General features: G+C 35.0%; 2 protein-coding genes across 2 annotated transcripts; both read right to left on the bottom strand.

Annotated features, from left to right (window-relative positions):
* Positions 1 to 442: 442 nt before the first annotated feature.
* LOC112009019 (long chain base biosynthesis protein 2a) lies at positions 443 to 5174 on the bottom strand. Its single transcript, XM_065773310.1, has 11 exons — positions 4910 to 5174; positions 4734 to 4822; positions 4474 to 4619; positions 4263 to 4387; positions 4084 to 4177; positions 3167 to 3330; positions 2886 to 3047; positions 1908 to 2026; positions 1631 to 1805; positions 1441 to 1548; positions 443 to 871 (listed from the first exon to the last, which is right to left on the bottom strand). The coding sequence occupies exons 1-11, from the start codon at positions 5099 to 5101 to the stop codon at positions 776 to 778; spliced, it is 1470 nt and encodes a 489-aa protein (XP_065629382.1). The 5' UTR covers positions 5102 to 5174; the 3' UTR covers positions 443 to 775.
* Positions 5141 to 7196, bottom strand: LOC136061501 (long chain base biosynthesis protein 2a-like). The gene is made up of 6 exons (XM_065773313.1): positions 6812 to 7196; positions 6636 to 6724; positions 6376 to 6521; positions 6165 to 6289; positions 5986 to 6079; positions 5141 to 5232 (listed from the first exon to the last, which is right to left on the bottom strand). The coding sequence occupies exons 1-6, from the start codon at positions 7001 to 7003 to the stop codon at positions 5141 to 5143; spliced, it is 738 nt and encodes a 245-aa protein (XP_065629385.1). The 5' UTR covers positions 7004 to 7196.
* Between the last annotated feature and the right edge of the window lie 8765 nt (positions 7197 to 15961).

Below are 15961 nucleotides of genomic sequence, written 5' to 3'. Positions count from 1 at the left end.
GATTGGAAAGCTCACAGCATGACATAAGTCAACAATGTATGGGAAAAACAAAACTGAAAAAGAAAATTTTGGCCAGAGAGAGAGAGAGTATTATTCCATTGGAGCATTTAACAAGTTTTAATCCCATGACTTTCCAACCAGGGGGAACAATCCCATGACTTCATCCTTCACCTAAACTTAAAGGGGAGAATATATCCTTTAAGAGTTCATTGCTATTGGCAAGAGTTTTCAATGCTTGGAGCAAAACAACTGTCAAAAAGTAGTAAGGTAAACCACATGGATGGGAAAATTGCCTACCGTCTATGTAAGTCCTGAATCAAGTGATGTTAAGAGAATCTAACTAACCCCAAATCCCAATAAGGAAGTAGTCAAAACTATATGCATGCTAATAGAATTACCAACAACAAAAATCCAATTTTCACAGAATCACACAAATGAGAGCTCAGCACAAACTTACAGCCGCAGGTTTACATATCATTGAAACACAAGTCACCAGACAAAAGAAGAAAATTTAAACAAAAAAACTAGCCCTGCCAGGAGGCCCAAGACATGAGGCTCAATTTACTTTTGTACATATGAACAATTAGAGCAAGGAATAAACCCTATTACAGCAAACGCAATAAATTTCACAGTACTAGTAGTGTAGGTGATGTAGAAGTTAGATTAAAAGAAAACTACTACAAATATCAAGGAAAAGAATTTTTTCTCACACTCCAGCTTCACCAACCTTTCCCGTTGCTGCTTGTAGCTGACAATCTACGCAAAAAGATTTCTCTCATTCCAACTTCAGCATCTTCTCCTCTTCCTGCTGCTTCTTGGGCTCAGCAGGGAAGTATTTTATACCCACTAGATCACCAACCTGACTGATAACCTGGAAAAGAAAAAAAGTCTCAACAGGATTTAACAACAAACGAATTAAAAAAGCATCATAATTTCTAATAAACAACAGAAGTTGTCCATTGAATTTGGAGAGTCTATTAGAAAAAATGACGAGGTTCATATGTAATATAGCAGTTATCATCCTTCTTCTATCACTTTTACTCCCTGGGGTAAATACTAAATAGTAAAGACATGGAAGAATGTGCTGATGGTCTAATACTGTGGTAGACTGGGTAGTGAATTATGTTTAAATAATCTTTAGGATGTCCAAATGGTTGAGAGTTCGTTGAACAAAATGACAAAGTTCTTATGTAATATAACAATTATCATCCTTCTTCTATCACTTTTACTTAGGATGTCCAAATATTTAGCTTGAATATGCATCTAGGGTGCTACACATCCGTGTAACTCTCTCTCTCTCTCTCTCATTGAAAAGAATGCATTTGCAACTCTCGTATATGAAAGTGACACACCTAGGAAATGAGAATCAATGACAAGAATACAAACTGAAATAACCTCTAGTACAAAAACAAAAGAGGAAAAACTTATATTAGAATTTACTTCCAATGCTTGGATGAGGTCCTCCTTAGTATGAGAAGCAGATAGGCATATACGAGCCCTTGCCAACAGTAGTGGGGTTGCTGGAAATGCCACTGTCACAACAGCCACCTGCGACAGCATCATTTAATATCGACATAGACAGTTAAAAAAATCCATAATCAGGGAGCATATCCAGGATGGATGGACTCACATTCTGCTTGAGGCACTCCCGTGAGAAGGCAGGGATTTTTGCTGGATTGTAAAGCATAATTGGCATTACTGGAGAATCATTATCACCAAGAACCTCAAAACCCATTTTCTGCAGTTCCGACCTGAAAAAATTGCTATTCTCCCGTATCCTAGCAAGTTTTTGGGCACCTGCAACGAAACAAAAGCTCATTAAGTTGTCATCCTATAAAGCAGGAGTAAGCACTGGATACTGATGAAGTACATACCCAAAAAAAAAAAAAAAAAAAAAAAAAAAAAAGGTCCCATCCTCTCCGAGAATAACCTTTATGGCAGATATTATTTGTTCTGCAGCTGGTGGTGATATTGAGGTTGCATAAAGATGAGCAGGGCAAGTGAATTTCAAGTATTGAATAAGCTCCTGAAATAAATACAAGTTTCAGTGACATTAAATGCAACTCAGACTTCAAATTTAGTTTTACTCAACTACATATTGACACTTCCAAGAGAAAACAATTATATAGAAAAATTAGTATATATACGCCAAAGATCTAATCCCATTTTAAACATAACTGCTGCTTATTCCTTGAAGACTACTCTACAAATGAAGAAAAGCTAAACCAAATGATAAACATAATAACAGCAGCATGACAATGATGTTTTGTAACAGTAAAACATACAGAGGCTTTTCTGCTTTATCATTACTAAATCCTCCCCAATGCTGGATCTAATAGAGTACTTAGAGAGCAAACTTAGAATTCATGTGGGGTTTACCACTGATGAAAAACATTGATCTCAAAGTTTAAAGCTCCATCAATGTGTAATTTGGCTAACCCAAGAAAACCAACATAAGTCCACAAGGCCACACTACTTAACGACAACTAAATTTGACAATGCTCATTGAATCTCGTCAACCATATATGTCAACATAGCAGGCGTTCCTATGCATCAACATTGTGCTCCATAGTTAGCCTTGGACTATAAACGAGAAATATAAGTAGAATACAATTTATATTCATGATATGATTAAAGATGATACCGCAATGTAGATGGCGCAGAATATCAAGATCATATTAAATTTTAGTGGAAGTCCCATAGTATGAATAACAATTTTCTCAAGTTGCCAACTGACCTAGATTTCTATCAAAGCAGGAGATAAAAAAAAAGAACAAACTGCAAAGGACGACATATATTGTGCCTCATATATATATACTGGCCATATCGTCATCCACACTGTTAACCAGATGTAAAGTATACTCAAAAATTGGTGCAAAAGCAACCTTGGATCCTGCAATGTAGCCGCCACATGATCCAAATGACTTGGTAAAAGTCCCCATCATTATATCTACATCAACAGGATCCACGCCCAAGAGCTCACAAACACCTCTTCCTGTTTTCCCTACTGCACCAATACTGTGGGCCTCATCCAAATATGTATACGCCTATGATGAAGTATGAAGACCATAAGAATAACAAGAAAAGTGAAAAAGCTTAACCTCACTACAGCTGCTTAAAAATTATGAGTTAATTAACATCTATTAAAGCTACCATGAAGCACAACCTTATATTTTTTACAGATTGCAATAATCTCAGGAAGTTTGCAGAGCTCCCCTTCCATGCTGTAGATCCCCTCAACAATAACAATTATCTTTTTCCAGGGCCTATGAGTCCGTGGTTGTCCCTCAGCAATTTGCTCTCTCAAAACTTCCTCCAAGTGAGAGGGTGCTGTAACCAAGTTGGTGAAGGCAAAACATGAGTTAAAATGCTCAAACCTATATTCCTGAGAATATAATTTGCATCCAAAGGAAGCATCATAATGAGCATATTTGTATAATACACTATCCTACTCAGCAGTAGCTGAGTAGTGTGCCCACATTGTGGAGGTGGATTAGGACAAAGGTACATTACTGGCATCAAGAGTCAGTTACAGTCTTTTCAAAGTGATCCTTTTGCAATTAACTATAAGTTATCTATCTTTCCTCCTTTTCTAGTGTCAATAAAGCTGACTTGTCACCATCTGAAATCCTACATATATTTCAGATTCTCTACATTCATTTATCATTCATTTTCTACATATGTTTCAGGTGAAATTAAAATTTATCCACTTGCAGTTTGGCCCTATCACAATTTAATCCAAACTTTTACATTTGACCCCTAAGATTTGGAGGAAAATGAAATCATTATGGTTCTGTCCAAAGACCCGCGAATGATTTCATTTTAATCCAAATTTTAGGAGGTCAAATTGCAGCAATTGAAAAGCATATGGTACTAAATTGTGATAGGACCAAATCACAAGGGATAAGTTGTAACTGAGAGTTTTTCCACAAAATCTGTTAACGTGGCAGAACCTTAAAGATTTCATTTTACTCCATACCTTGAAAGGGTCAAATGCAGCAATTGAAAGTTTGTGAACTAAATTGTGATAAGACCAAACCACAATAGACAAATTGTAATTTTTCCTAGATTATATATACATACTATTGTGCTGGAAAACACGAACTGTAGCGCCAGATCCTCGCGCACCATTGACAATGGAGTTATGATTCAAAGAATCACTAATGATCAAACCTCCCTGTAAATAAAACGATGCAACTAGCTCAAGATCACATACAAGATCAATCTTTATAAAGTGCTTTTAATCAATTGACTGCACATACCTTTCCCATCAGGACTGGAAGGATAGCGGAGTTTGTTACATACCCCATGCCGAAAACTACTGCAGCTGGTTTTCCAACAAAGTTTGCAACATACTTTTCCAATTCTTCATGCAATGAAGTAGTGCCTGATAGGAAAAACCACATTAAATGACAACTCTAGTAGACAAAGTACCTAATTTTTAAGGAATTTTTCACATAACAAAAAACCCACCCGCGTCTACGCGGCTACTACAAGTGCTTGGCGAATACTTCTTCATCGACTCAATTACCCGCGGCGTGCAGTATTCATCTGACGCCGCGAAGCCAAGGTAGTTGTATGATCCTAAGTTAAGGCATCTACTTATCTTTGAGGTTCGTCTGCATTCAGTTTATACACAATTTTCAACACAACATCCTTAAATTAAAACAAAAGGCAGGCTATAGATTGAGATTTTAATACCAAAAAAAAAAAAAACATGACATGAATCTTACATTAGAGTCTTGTTATTGTCGTTGGAGTAACGTTCGACCACATCAAACCAAGCATCAGGAGCACTTGATATCGGTCGACCAAAACAGTCCTGGTGAAATTTTCAGAGAAAATATAGTTTATAGCTGTAATAATATATGACAGCTCTATTCCCAGCTTTAACGACGTAGTGTAATACCTGAATTCGAAGATATAACCTGCGAATATAGAAATCCTCGAGGCCTAAGCAAATTGGAGCATAGCCTTGAAGGTTGTTAGAGCTATACCAGTCGGTGATTTTGCGGAAGATATCTCTGATTTGGCCGAAAGCGAACAGCAATACGTAGCTGAAGAACGTGGTTAATGCTGTTAAATACGGAATCGCTATCATTTTTTTTTCCCAGGTTTCAGGAGCTTTGGCCTTTCAGATTCAGGAGAGAGAGAGAGAGAGAGAGAGAGAGAGATTCCGTGGTTGTCCCTCAGCAATTTGCTCTCTCAAAACTTCCTCCAAGTGAGAGGGTGCTGTAACCAAGTTGGTGAAGGCAAAACATGAGTTAAAATGCTCAAACCTATATTCCTGAGAATATAATTTGCATCCAAAGGAAGCATCATAATGAGCATATTTGTATAATACACTATCCTACTCAGCAGTAGCTGAGTAGTGTGCCCACATTGTGGAGGTGGATTAGGACAAAGGTACATTACTGGCATCAAGAGTCAGTTACAGTCTTTTCAAAGTGATCCTTTTGCAATTAACTATAAGTTATCTATCTTTCCTCCTTTTCTAGTGTCAATAAAGCTGACTTGTCACCATCTGAAATCCTACATATATTTCAGATTCTCTACATTCATTTATCATTCATTTTCTACATATGTTTCAGGTGAAATTAAAATTTATCCACTTGCAGTTTGGCCCTATCACAATTTAATCCAAACTTTTACATTTGACCCCTAAGATTTGGAGGAAAATGAAATCATTATGGTTCTGTCCAAAGACCCGCGAATGATTTCATTTTGATCCAAATTTTAGGAGGTCAAATTGCAGCAATTGAAAAGCATATGGTACTAAATTGTGATAGGACCAAATCACAAGGGATAAGTTGTAACTGAGAGTTTTTCCACAAAATCTGTTAACGTGGCAGAACCTTAAAGATTTCATTTTACTCCATACCTTGAAAGGGTCAAATGCAGCAATTGAAAGTTTGTGAACTAAATTGTGATAAGACCAAACCACAATAGACAAATTGTAATTTTTCCTAGATCATATATACGTACTATTGTGCTGGAAAACACGAACTGTAGCGCCAGATCCTCGCGCACCATTGACAATGGAGTTATGATTCAAAGAATCACTAATGATCAAACCTCCCTGTAAATAAAACGATGCAACTAGCTCAAGATCACATACAAGATCAATCTTTATAAAGTGCTTTTAATCAATTGACTGCACATACCTTTCCCATCAGGACTGGAAGGATAGCGGAGTTTGTTACATACCCCATGCCGAAAACTACTGCAGCTGGTTTTCCAACAAAGTTTGCAACATACTTTTCCAATTCTTCATGCAATGAAGTAGTGCCTGATAGGAAAAACCACATTAAATGACAACTCTAGTAGACAAAGTACCTAATTTTTAAGGAATTTTTCACATAACAAAAAACCCACCCGCGTCTACGCGGCTACTACAAGTGCTTGGCGAATACTTCTTCATCGACTCAATTACCCGCGGCGTGCAGTATTCATCTGACGCCGCGAAGCCAAGGTAGTTGTATGATCCTAAGTTAAGGCATCTACTTATCTTTGAGGTTCGTCTGCATTCAGTTTATACACAATTTTCAACACAACATCCTTAAATTAAAACAAAAGGCAGGCTATAGATTGAGATTTTAATACCAAAAAAAAAAAAAACATGACATGAATCTTACATTAGAGTCTTGTTATTGTCGTTGGAGTAACGTTCGACCACATCAAACCAAGCATCAGGAGCACTTGATATCGGTCGACCAAAACAGTCCTGGTGAAATTTTCAGAGAAAATATAGTTTATAGCTGTAATAATATATGACAGCTCTATTCCCAGCTTTAACGACGTAGTGTAATACCTGAATTCGAAGATATAACCTGCGAATATAGAAATCCTCGAGGCCTAAGCAAATTGGAGCATAGCCTTGAAGGTTGTTAGAGCTATACCAGTCGGTGATTTTGCGGAAGATATCTCTGATTTGGCCGAAAGCGAACAGCAATACGTAGCTGAAGAACGTGGTTAATGCTGTTAAATACGGAATCGCTATCATTTTTTTTTCCCAGGTTTCAGGAGCTTTGGCCTTTCAGATTCAGGAGAGAGAGAGAGAGAGAGAGAGAGAGAGACCAATCTTTGTGTTTCTTCGAGTTTTTGGGTGCCTCTCAATTTTGGGACCCAATGGCCCGGCTCGGCCTCGGGCGGAATTTACCGGACCTGGCTTTATCGATAACTTTAATTTAGTAAACGACGAGATAACTTAACGCTATTATATTTATCACTCCAGTTAACAGGTGACTTTCGGGTGTTTGTTAATAGCTACTTTTTAAAAAGTTTTGATATTATTTTCATAAAAAATATGAAGTTAGAATGCAAAACTCCTGGCCAAAATTTATTTTAGTTTTTTAACTTTCAAGTTTATTCAATTAAAGGTCTATTTGGATACAATTTATTTTACTAAAAACTAAAAATACTGTAGCAAGATAATTTGTAAATGTATGAATAGTACCGTGAAACTCATTTTTAATATTTTTTTGAATAAAGTGGTTGTGAGTCTCATGAACAGTGCGTGAATAGTGTATAAACAGTGTCTCCCTAAAATGCGTGAAAAAGAAGAAGAGGAAAACGCAAAACTGAAAACGCAGACGCAATAAACGTGCTATCCAAACAGTCACTAAGACTTTTCTATAAACTTTTGTTATATGTTGGGGTTAGTTTTTTATGGGACTGACGAACTCACTTCTCTTGGATGACCTCATCAAACATACTCGTCCACCTTGGCCAAACACGGACGAACACAGGGTAATCATTAATGAGAGCATTCAATGCCACAGACAGTTACCAATCAATGAGCAAACTATTGAAGCCTCATCAAAACCCATATTTATAAGCCTAGAGGCGTTACACAAAAGGCACTAAATTCACAATTAAGGTCCCAACAGCTAGGAACCATGAAACCATATATATATATATATATATTGGTCAGAGATTAACTGAGTACATAGACTCACCCAAAAATAGATGCTTTGATATTTAGTATTCTCTTATTACTCCCAAAAACTTCTATACACTGACTTTGGCATCGGAGACGTTGTGGCAGAAACTACACCGGTGACCACCTCAGAAGAACTTTTGTTTCACATTTGCAAGACGCAGATCCAGCTCCACTTGGACGAAGCTAACGATTTCCGTTGCATCAATTTTCCAATTTTTTAAATTTCTCTTCAAATTTTTTAAATTAAAAAATTCAATTAATATTGAAAAGTATTTTCTAGATTTCTTTTTTCAAAATATTTTAACAAAAATTGATGGAAATATCTTAATTGAATAAATATGAAACTTTAGAGGATTGAAATGAGTGAAAGTAAAGTTAAAGGGCTGAAATGAATTATGAAGAAACTTAAAGAGTGGATTTCGTATTTTAGCCAAAATATTAAAAACAATGTTATAAAAATTAATTTCTTTTATCTTTTCTCATAAAATTTTTTAATAAATATTTTCTAAATCAATGCACTTAAGGCATTTGTTAACTTTTTCCTATATTTATGAGAAAATTTTAATGAATGTCTAAAAACATTGATTTATAAAATATTTTTAGAATTCTTTTATAAAAAAATTTTAAAATTTTTTCACAACCTTTTATATTTTTCATGAAAGTTGTATCAAAATTTTCCTTTAAAATCGATTAACAAATGTCCTAACTCCTAAGGCACCACCTTGTAAATATTATACTTCTTTGCAAGAAAAATTATTTTTCCTTTTCTTTTGATTTAAAATTCTATGGTTTACAGGCTTTTTGGTTTTTGCTGAATGCGGTGCGACTTGGGCGGGTAGGGTGGGAACAGAACAAGCCTGGACCATTTGGACAAGAGGTAGGGCCAGATTGCTCAATAACTTTTATTCGACATATTTAGCCATTTCTATTATTGATAGAAGTTCCCACAAAACCAAGGGACGAAATGGGTAACTACCCATAATTACCCAACTATATAGTTAGTTCGCCCGGTATGGAAACAATATAATTTAGTAACACCTCGAGTCTCAGAGACTCGAATTTTGTGCTCAGACCTCGACTTTTTGAGGCTCGGTTTCTGCGGTTTGACGTGGCGTGATTCCACGTGGCATCCACATAAAACTCGAGTTTCTGAAACTCGAGGTCCACGTAGACGCCATCTGGCGTTGACGTGGTTGTCCACGTGGTAATTAACGCCACCTGGCTCTGATCTGTCGGTCCACATGGACCTCGACTCTCTGAAAGTCGATTTTTAATAGGGCATTTTCAAATTAAATGCCTCTCTCACAGTCACTCTCCACTCTCACTCACCCTCTCTTAGTCGCACACCTCACTCAGCCTCACCTCAGCCTCTCTCAGTCGTACACCTCACCTCAGCCTCTCTCTCTCTCTTGCTCACTCACCGCCTTCTCTCCCGCCTTCCCTCTGTCACCGTCTTCTCTGGTTCACCATCTTCTCAGTCGCTCACCCTCTTACTCGCACCCTGACCCTCACTGACTCACCCTCTCCACTCTCCAACTGAACTTTCTCCACTGCTTACCGAAGAAAGGTAATTCTTCTGCTTCTTTTATTTCTTTCTTTCACTGTGAATGGGTATGGCCTCATCGGCTTCTTTCACTGTGAACTTTCTTTTCTTTCCCTCACCGTCTTCTTTTTTTTTTCTTTTATTTCTTTCTGTTTTTTGTGAAAGTTGCTTACTGGCGTCGATGATTTTCATTTTCATTTTAATTTAATTTGATTTATTTATTTTTGTTGTTGATTTATTGTGAAAATGCTAAATTTCAAGAATATTATGATAAATCTCAATTTGAAGAACTTGACTGAAAAATACGTTATTGTCTCTCCTTTGGCTTTGGAGCAGTTTTAGCTGGACTGGATTGGATTGGATTGGATGGGGCAGGTTAGTCCGTCCCTAGATATAATTTTCTGTTTTTTCTTTTTTCATTATTTTTAGTTCTTTAGATTGTAATTTTGTTTGTGAATGCTAAACCTTTACTGTTTGGTTGCCGAGAAACCGTGGGGAAAATCAAATAAACTTTGGTTGACAAAATTTTTTCTTATTTTGGTTTCTATATTGAATTTGTAATAGAAGTGTTAAAAAAGATCGAAGCTTTATTCTTTTTTGAGTTTGAATTGGTTTGTGGGTTTGATGATTTTTGTTTTTTTTTTTTGGGTTTTGTTTTTGCACTGTGTTATGAAGTTTATTGCATTGGGGATAACAATGCTCTTGGTTAAGCTTATTGGGCTTTGTTCTGAAGTTTATTGCGCTTTGTATCTTGCACATATGTTAAGCTTATTTGCAACTGGATATTAATTTATACAACCATTTGAAAATCTCAGCATGCCATATATATTAATGCTAAATTTTATTAGGGGCATCCTCTTGGTTGTCATAGATATTTGTAATGTCTCATCAGTATACTAGGCATGGTTGGTTAGCTGTATTTTAGTAAAGCTGGAAATGAAATAACTTGCAGCTACATGAACAACTGAGTTACAATCCCTCTTCTTTTATTTGAATCCCTTCCTTTTCTTTTTCCTTGTCCTCTTCTCTTATTCCTCTACTTTTTTTTTCCCCTCTTAAAATATTTTCTACTTTGCAGTTTGCACCACAAAGCATGAACAAAACAAATTCAAATCGCTATATTAGTGGACCCATTACTTTTGATATGCATGATTCATGACAACATGACATGTCAAGACTAGGTTGTAATTTTTTTATTATAGACATGATAATATTTTAATTTATGTCATTGAGCTAACTAGAACACACATACTAATTAACCATCTTTTAACGTAAATAGTTTCATTATGTTCTTCTAATATTTACTTTTTTTTTTTTTTTTGCATGTATAACATATTTATTTTAAGAGTATTTAGAGTGTATGTTCATGAAAATATATAACTAGTAAACATCCTTAGTCAAATTTATTTTTATTTTCTTAAAAAAAGTGTTGATAGAATTTAGTCCCATTAAAAAATAAAAATAAAAATTCAAGTGTGACAGTTTGGCTTCTCAAAAAATTTTATGACTCTGCCACTGCTTAAACACTTGAAGTTTTTCTCTTGTGAAAATTTTCAGCTATTGAATAATTAAAGTGTGCTAGTATTTTTATAAAAAATAAAAAATAAATAAAAAGTGTGCTGAGATACACATGGAAACTATTTTCCATTATCTCGCCCCTCTAGTCCTCTACTAGTGGTGAAAAAATCACGTTGGAGTATGTAATATATTTTCAAGCTCCAAGCCTTTAGTCCTATCAAAAAAAAGAGAAAAGGCTCCATGTCTTTAGTGGCCTCTCATCTAATGATTCATACCTAATTGTAATATTTATTAATTTTAATTCAAAATGATCAACACTCCATATCAGAAGTATACATATATAAAACACGTCACGCTGCTTAAAAGATGTGTGAATAACAATTTTGTAAGATTAGAAAACTTCTTAAAATTAAGAAAAGTGTTACATTTACAACGTTTTTCATAAAATAAAATCTCAGGTAAATATTATTATTGGTTCTAACTTGAATTCACAATTTCAATTATTTTTTTCACACATGTAACTGTTAATAACCACCTTTCACTTAGAATTTATTATAAAATTATTGTAAAAATATTATGAACATAATATTGCTCATAAATAAAGTTTACAACTAGAAATGCTACCGAGCTTGGGTTCATAATTGATGAAGCCTCAACTCCATGATAGTAGAGGCCCTGGTTCAGAAGAATCAAAACCTATCGTTTTGTTCACACACTAACAAAAATTATATTATGTAATGAAAAATTATCTAAATAACTTTTTCCGCCCTAAAAAACTTTATAAGAATCTCCTATTCCTAACCCGTTTCAACTAAAATATCTCCGTACATCATCTCACCAACAAGCCATTGTGGGCGGTGATATAAATTTGTGAAATTTTGAGGGGTTATTTGTTACACAAAGACGTCAACAAAGAAAAACAAAGAAAAGTTTGTTAGACAAGGCTAAATTATTGGAGCATTCACTTTTCTTATTCTCCTCGTGGTAAACAATTATTGGAGGGAGGAAATAGGTAACTATTTTTTTTTCTCTAACTATCTAGTTAGTTGGCCCGGTTCGGAAACTATATCATTTAGTAGCATCTCGAGTCTCAAAGACTCGAATTTTGCGCTCATACCTCGACTCTTTGAAGCTCGGTTTTCATAGTTTGACCTGGCGTGATTCCACGTGGCGTCCACATGGAACATTGACAATACTGGAGACTTGTTACATCATGTGTTGTGGGCCTCGTGCCATCTAACCTTTCACAATCTAAGTTCACAAAATAACATTAGAATTTGTCGCTTTATTCTTGCAAATGTACTTTACTGCATTTTTCTAAGTAGTTTTACTTCAAGATAGCTTGGGAATGGGTTAGTTTAGACCCCATCTTCCTTATTTTGCATTATGAGCATAATCACAGACTCAATTAACCTAGTTGTCAATTACACAACCCCAATGTGTACTTAAACGCCACATGTCACATCAATTACATGTTTTTGGTTATTTAGGAAGTGGCTCATTTTCTTGAAACCTTGTTTTATTTAGGAAGCTTGTTTTTCATCAATTACATCTGTTGCATCTCCACATTGATGTTGTTGCATTGGAATTTATTCTAAAAAAATCTCATTTATTTCTCTCTTTCTTCCATTATTTTTCATGGCAAAAAAGTGACGATAGAGTGGCTGTCATGGGCTACATCGTACGGCTGGACACCACCATACCCTTCCGGACTTAGCCCATCACAACCGGCTTCNATTCTTCACACAACAAGTTTCAGGGTCAAGTGAAACAATCACATAGCCACCCTTGACAAAACTTCCAACTAGAAGCTCACCACACATTATGCAACCAAAGGACTCTATAGAATATTTGGTTTGTATAAAAAAAAGTTCATTCCATGATTCTTCCACAAATATATGGCTTTACTATAAGGGTCAAAACTTCAAAAATAAGTGAGACACAATACACCATTGCAGGAACCAACTATATGGGCAGATTCTATGGGAAAATCATTGGTAATTTGATACTTGGAAATCCTATTAAATGTGCGGTCACAAGTAAACTATACAAACTGTGCTACAATAACAAGGATACATGGCCTTTCCATTAGCATGTTGTATGTGTACAAGATAATCACCATTTTTTTTTTTTGGGTTATTAAGGTGGGTGAAGATGAAATACAGGTTTGTGATTGAGGAATATCATGATTTACGAATGCAACTGAATCTTATAATTGATTTGACTAGTAGCCGTACCAAGATGTTGAGTACAATGTTGTCATGGAAATGATTCTTCCTCCTCAAAGTTGACATTTTTTTATTTTATTTTATTTTATTTTAGGCGAAGAATGATTATAGATTATGGTCTATTTGGATTGGGGGGAGGGGGGAAGGAGGAGAAGTGGAGAGGAATAGAGTAGAATTGACTAAAAAATGCTAATTTTGGGTAAAATCTACTATACTCTACTCTACTCTACTCTCCCTCCCTCTCCTTCAATTCAAACAAATCATAAAATACACTAACAAACTATTGCAATTATGAACGTATGACTATCTCAATTTGTAGCCTTTAGAAGGTACTACAGAGCGAAGTAAAGTTGTGTAAAACTGAAATTGTCATGTGAAAGTATTTCTATATGTTAAGGAATTTAAGATACTTGAGTCCTTATGTGAATAAACTTCTATTTTATTACAACTTACAAGCACTACAAGAAATTAGTTTAATAAAAAAATGAATTTTTTTTTTATTGTTTTAGAAAAGTTATAAAGAAGAAGGAAATTTTAGCACAACTTTGATTTGGATATGGGCATCAAACTTAAAATCATTTTGTTTCTAAAAAAAAAGAAAGAAGAAGTATAATTTTGTTTATAGAGAAAATATAGACGTGTTTTTTGGGACTTTTTTTGCCATTATTATGTTTTCACAAATTTATTCGTTATATAGTTACAAATGAAACATATTAATTGCATAACCTCATTTGGAACTTGAGCACCTAAGAGTCGAGTTCTAATGTGAATAACTCAATTCTCTAAAATTTGAGTTTTACTAAAAACTTAAAAAAAAAAGAAGTTTTTTTTTTCTTCATGAACTTGAAACTCTTGGACTCGAGTTACTCTTGGAACTCAAATTTCATAAAGTAGCCACTAGAGTTCCAAATAAAACTACATAACTAATATATTTTTGTGTGAGGCCATGTAAAGAATAAATTGTGAAAGTAGAATAATAGCGCCAAAAAAAAAGGTCATACTTTTTGTAAAAAGAGACAAATACTATACATTTATACCAAGGTTAGCCTTTTCACCTCTAGATTGTTTGTTTGTTTTTGTTTTTTTTTTTTTTTTTTTACACATTCGGGAGATTAGTTTAGAAGAAGAATTCATTAATTTTTGAAAAAGAAACTACCATCTTTGTGTTTAGAAATAAATAATAAAATAACCTCTATTTTTTATTTAAAAAGTTAAAATTGTGAAATTTTTTTTAACAAATGGATCAAAATAACTAATTTTAAATTTAGTGGACTAAAAATGACAATTAATCAAAATATAAAAAAAATTATACAAAAAATGTATTTTATATTTTCCCAAACAGAAACAAAACCGAATCGGGTATTAATTTGACCCGTTTAATAAACAGAGTCGGGTCTTTCTACCCCAGGCTTTCACTGTGTGTGAGGGAGAGAGCGAGCGAGTTCAGAAATTCTGAAGCTGAACGAACAAACTCTGTGTAGCAATGGCGACTGTAGCAGAATCATCGGAAGCGAACCCAATTCCACCACCACCACCACCACCACCATCACCATCATCAAGCGAAGGCAACCACAACCACAACAACAACAGTGCTAAAACCCTAGACGAAACGACGATGCTTTGGGTTGAGTACGCAGTTCATCAAGCACAGCTTTACCAGAAAGCCATCAAAGAAGCCCTCGATTCCGCTTTCGAAGTCTCCAGATCTCGCCTCTCCCAAATCCATTCCACTTCCTCCGCTCATTTTAACCAAACTATTGTAAATTTTCCTCCTCAAGTCTCATTTCCTTTCATTTGTACTTGTATTCCCTGTTTGGGTTGCCGAGAAAATAGACAGGAAAAGAAAAGAAACGATAATTCTGGAATTTATGATTGAGGATAAGTTGGACACCGAACAATGAAATTTTCGCGCTTTTAGTTTATTTTGTATGAATTTTCCTAATATTGGCAAAAACTTTAATTCTTTTAGCCATTGATAATTGTGAAGGTTGAAATACACTGTAAGTTTCTCACAACTCACACATGCACGTATGTATGTATGCAATGTGCGCGCGTATGTGTATAGTTTCTTAATTTTGTGGCATTGTGTGTTTGATGAGAATAAAGAGGAAAGAAAAGGTTATGCATAATGTGTCATTGTTTAGGGTGCGTTTCGATAAGTTGTTGCAAAATTGTGTTTTGGGTTTAAAATGAGCAGTGTAAAAATTCTATGAGGAGTTGCTGTTGTGAAATAGAGTTTTGGGTTTTAAAATGCACATTTAGGCTCCCAAAACGCCTAACCAAATGGACCCTTAAAACAATATCAATATTGTGTGTGTGTGTTTGCCTCTTGAAAATAGGTTTGGAAAATGAAAATGTATTTGATTTTGTCAGAGTTTTAGGAATAATGGAGAATTAGGCTTTAGTTGGGTATAAGGTTTTGTCTCTTAGGGGTGAAAAATTTCCAAGAGCTTTGTAGCTTGGTGGCATTGTTTCGAATCTCCCATTTTTCACTTGTTGTAACAATTGAATTATGAAGCCCTGCTGATATTATAGCTGAAACTCTGGATGTAGGATTCTTTACAAGATCTCAAGTCTGATTATGCTACTTATGAGGATTTATTAGTTGGAAAGATCAAAGGTTAGCTCTGGTTTCAGTATTATTGTACTCACAGTTTCATATGATTACGAGTCTTTATTTGTTTTAAAATTTTTAATATTTGGTTGTGATTATTTTCACTCCTTTTTGCA

The sequence above is a fragment of the Quercus suber genome, unplaced genomic scaffold (assembly GCF_002906115.3).
Source record: "Quercus suber isolate HL8 unplaced genomic scaffold, Cork oak 2.0 scaffold_73, whole genome shotgun sequence".
NCBI lineage: Eukaryota > Viridiplantae > Streptophyta > Magnoliopsida > Fagales > Fagaceae > Quercus > Quercus suber.
The sequence above is the reverse complement of the archived record's forward strand: the minus strand, read 5'-3'. Positions and strand labels throughout refer to the sequence as shown.

Coding starts and splice junctions, on each gene's coding strand:
- LOC136061501 (XM_065773313.1), bottom strand. CDS start 7,003: ATGATAGCGATTCCGTATTTAACAGCATTAACCACGTTCTTCAGCTAC. Junction 6,522..6,635: donor GACAATAACAAGACTCTAAT/GTAAGATTCATG, acceptor AACTGAATGCAG/ACGAACCTCAAAGATAAGTA. Junction 5,233..5,985: donor TCGTGTTTTCCAGCACAATA/GTACGTATATAT, acceptor ACTTGGTTACAG/CACCCTCTCACTTGGAGGAA.
- LOC112009019 (XM_065773310.1), bottom strand. CDS start 5,101: ATGATAGCGATTCCGTATTTAACAGCATTAACCACGTTCTTCAGCTAC. Junction 4,620..4,733: donor GACAATAACAAGACTCTAAT/GTAAGATTCATG, acceptor AACTGAATGCAG/ACGAACCTCAAAGATAAGTA. Junction 1,806..1,907: donor ATTCTCGGAGAGGATGGGAC/CTTTTTTTTTTT, acceptor GAGCTTTTGTTT/CGTTGCAGGTGCCCAAAAAC.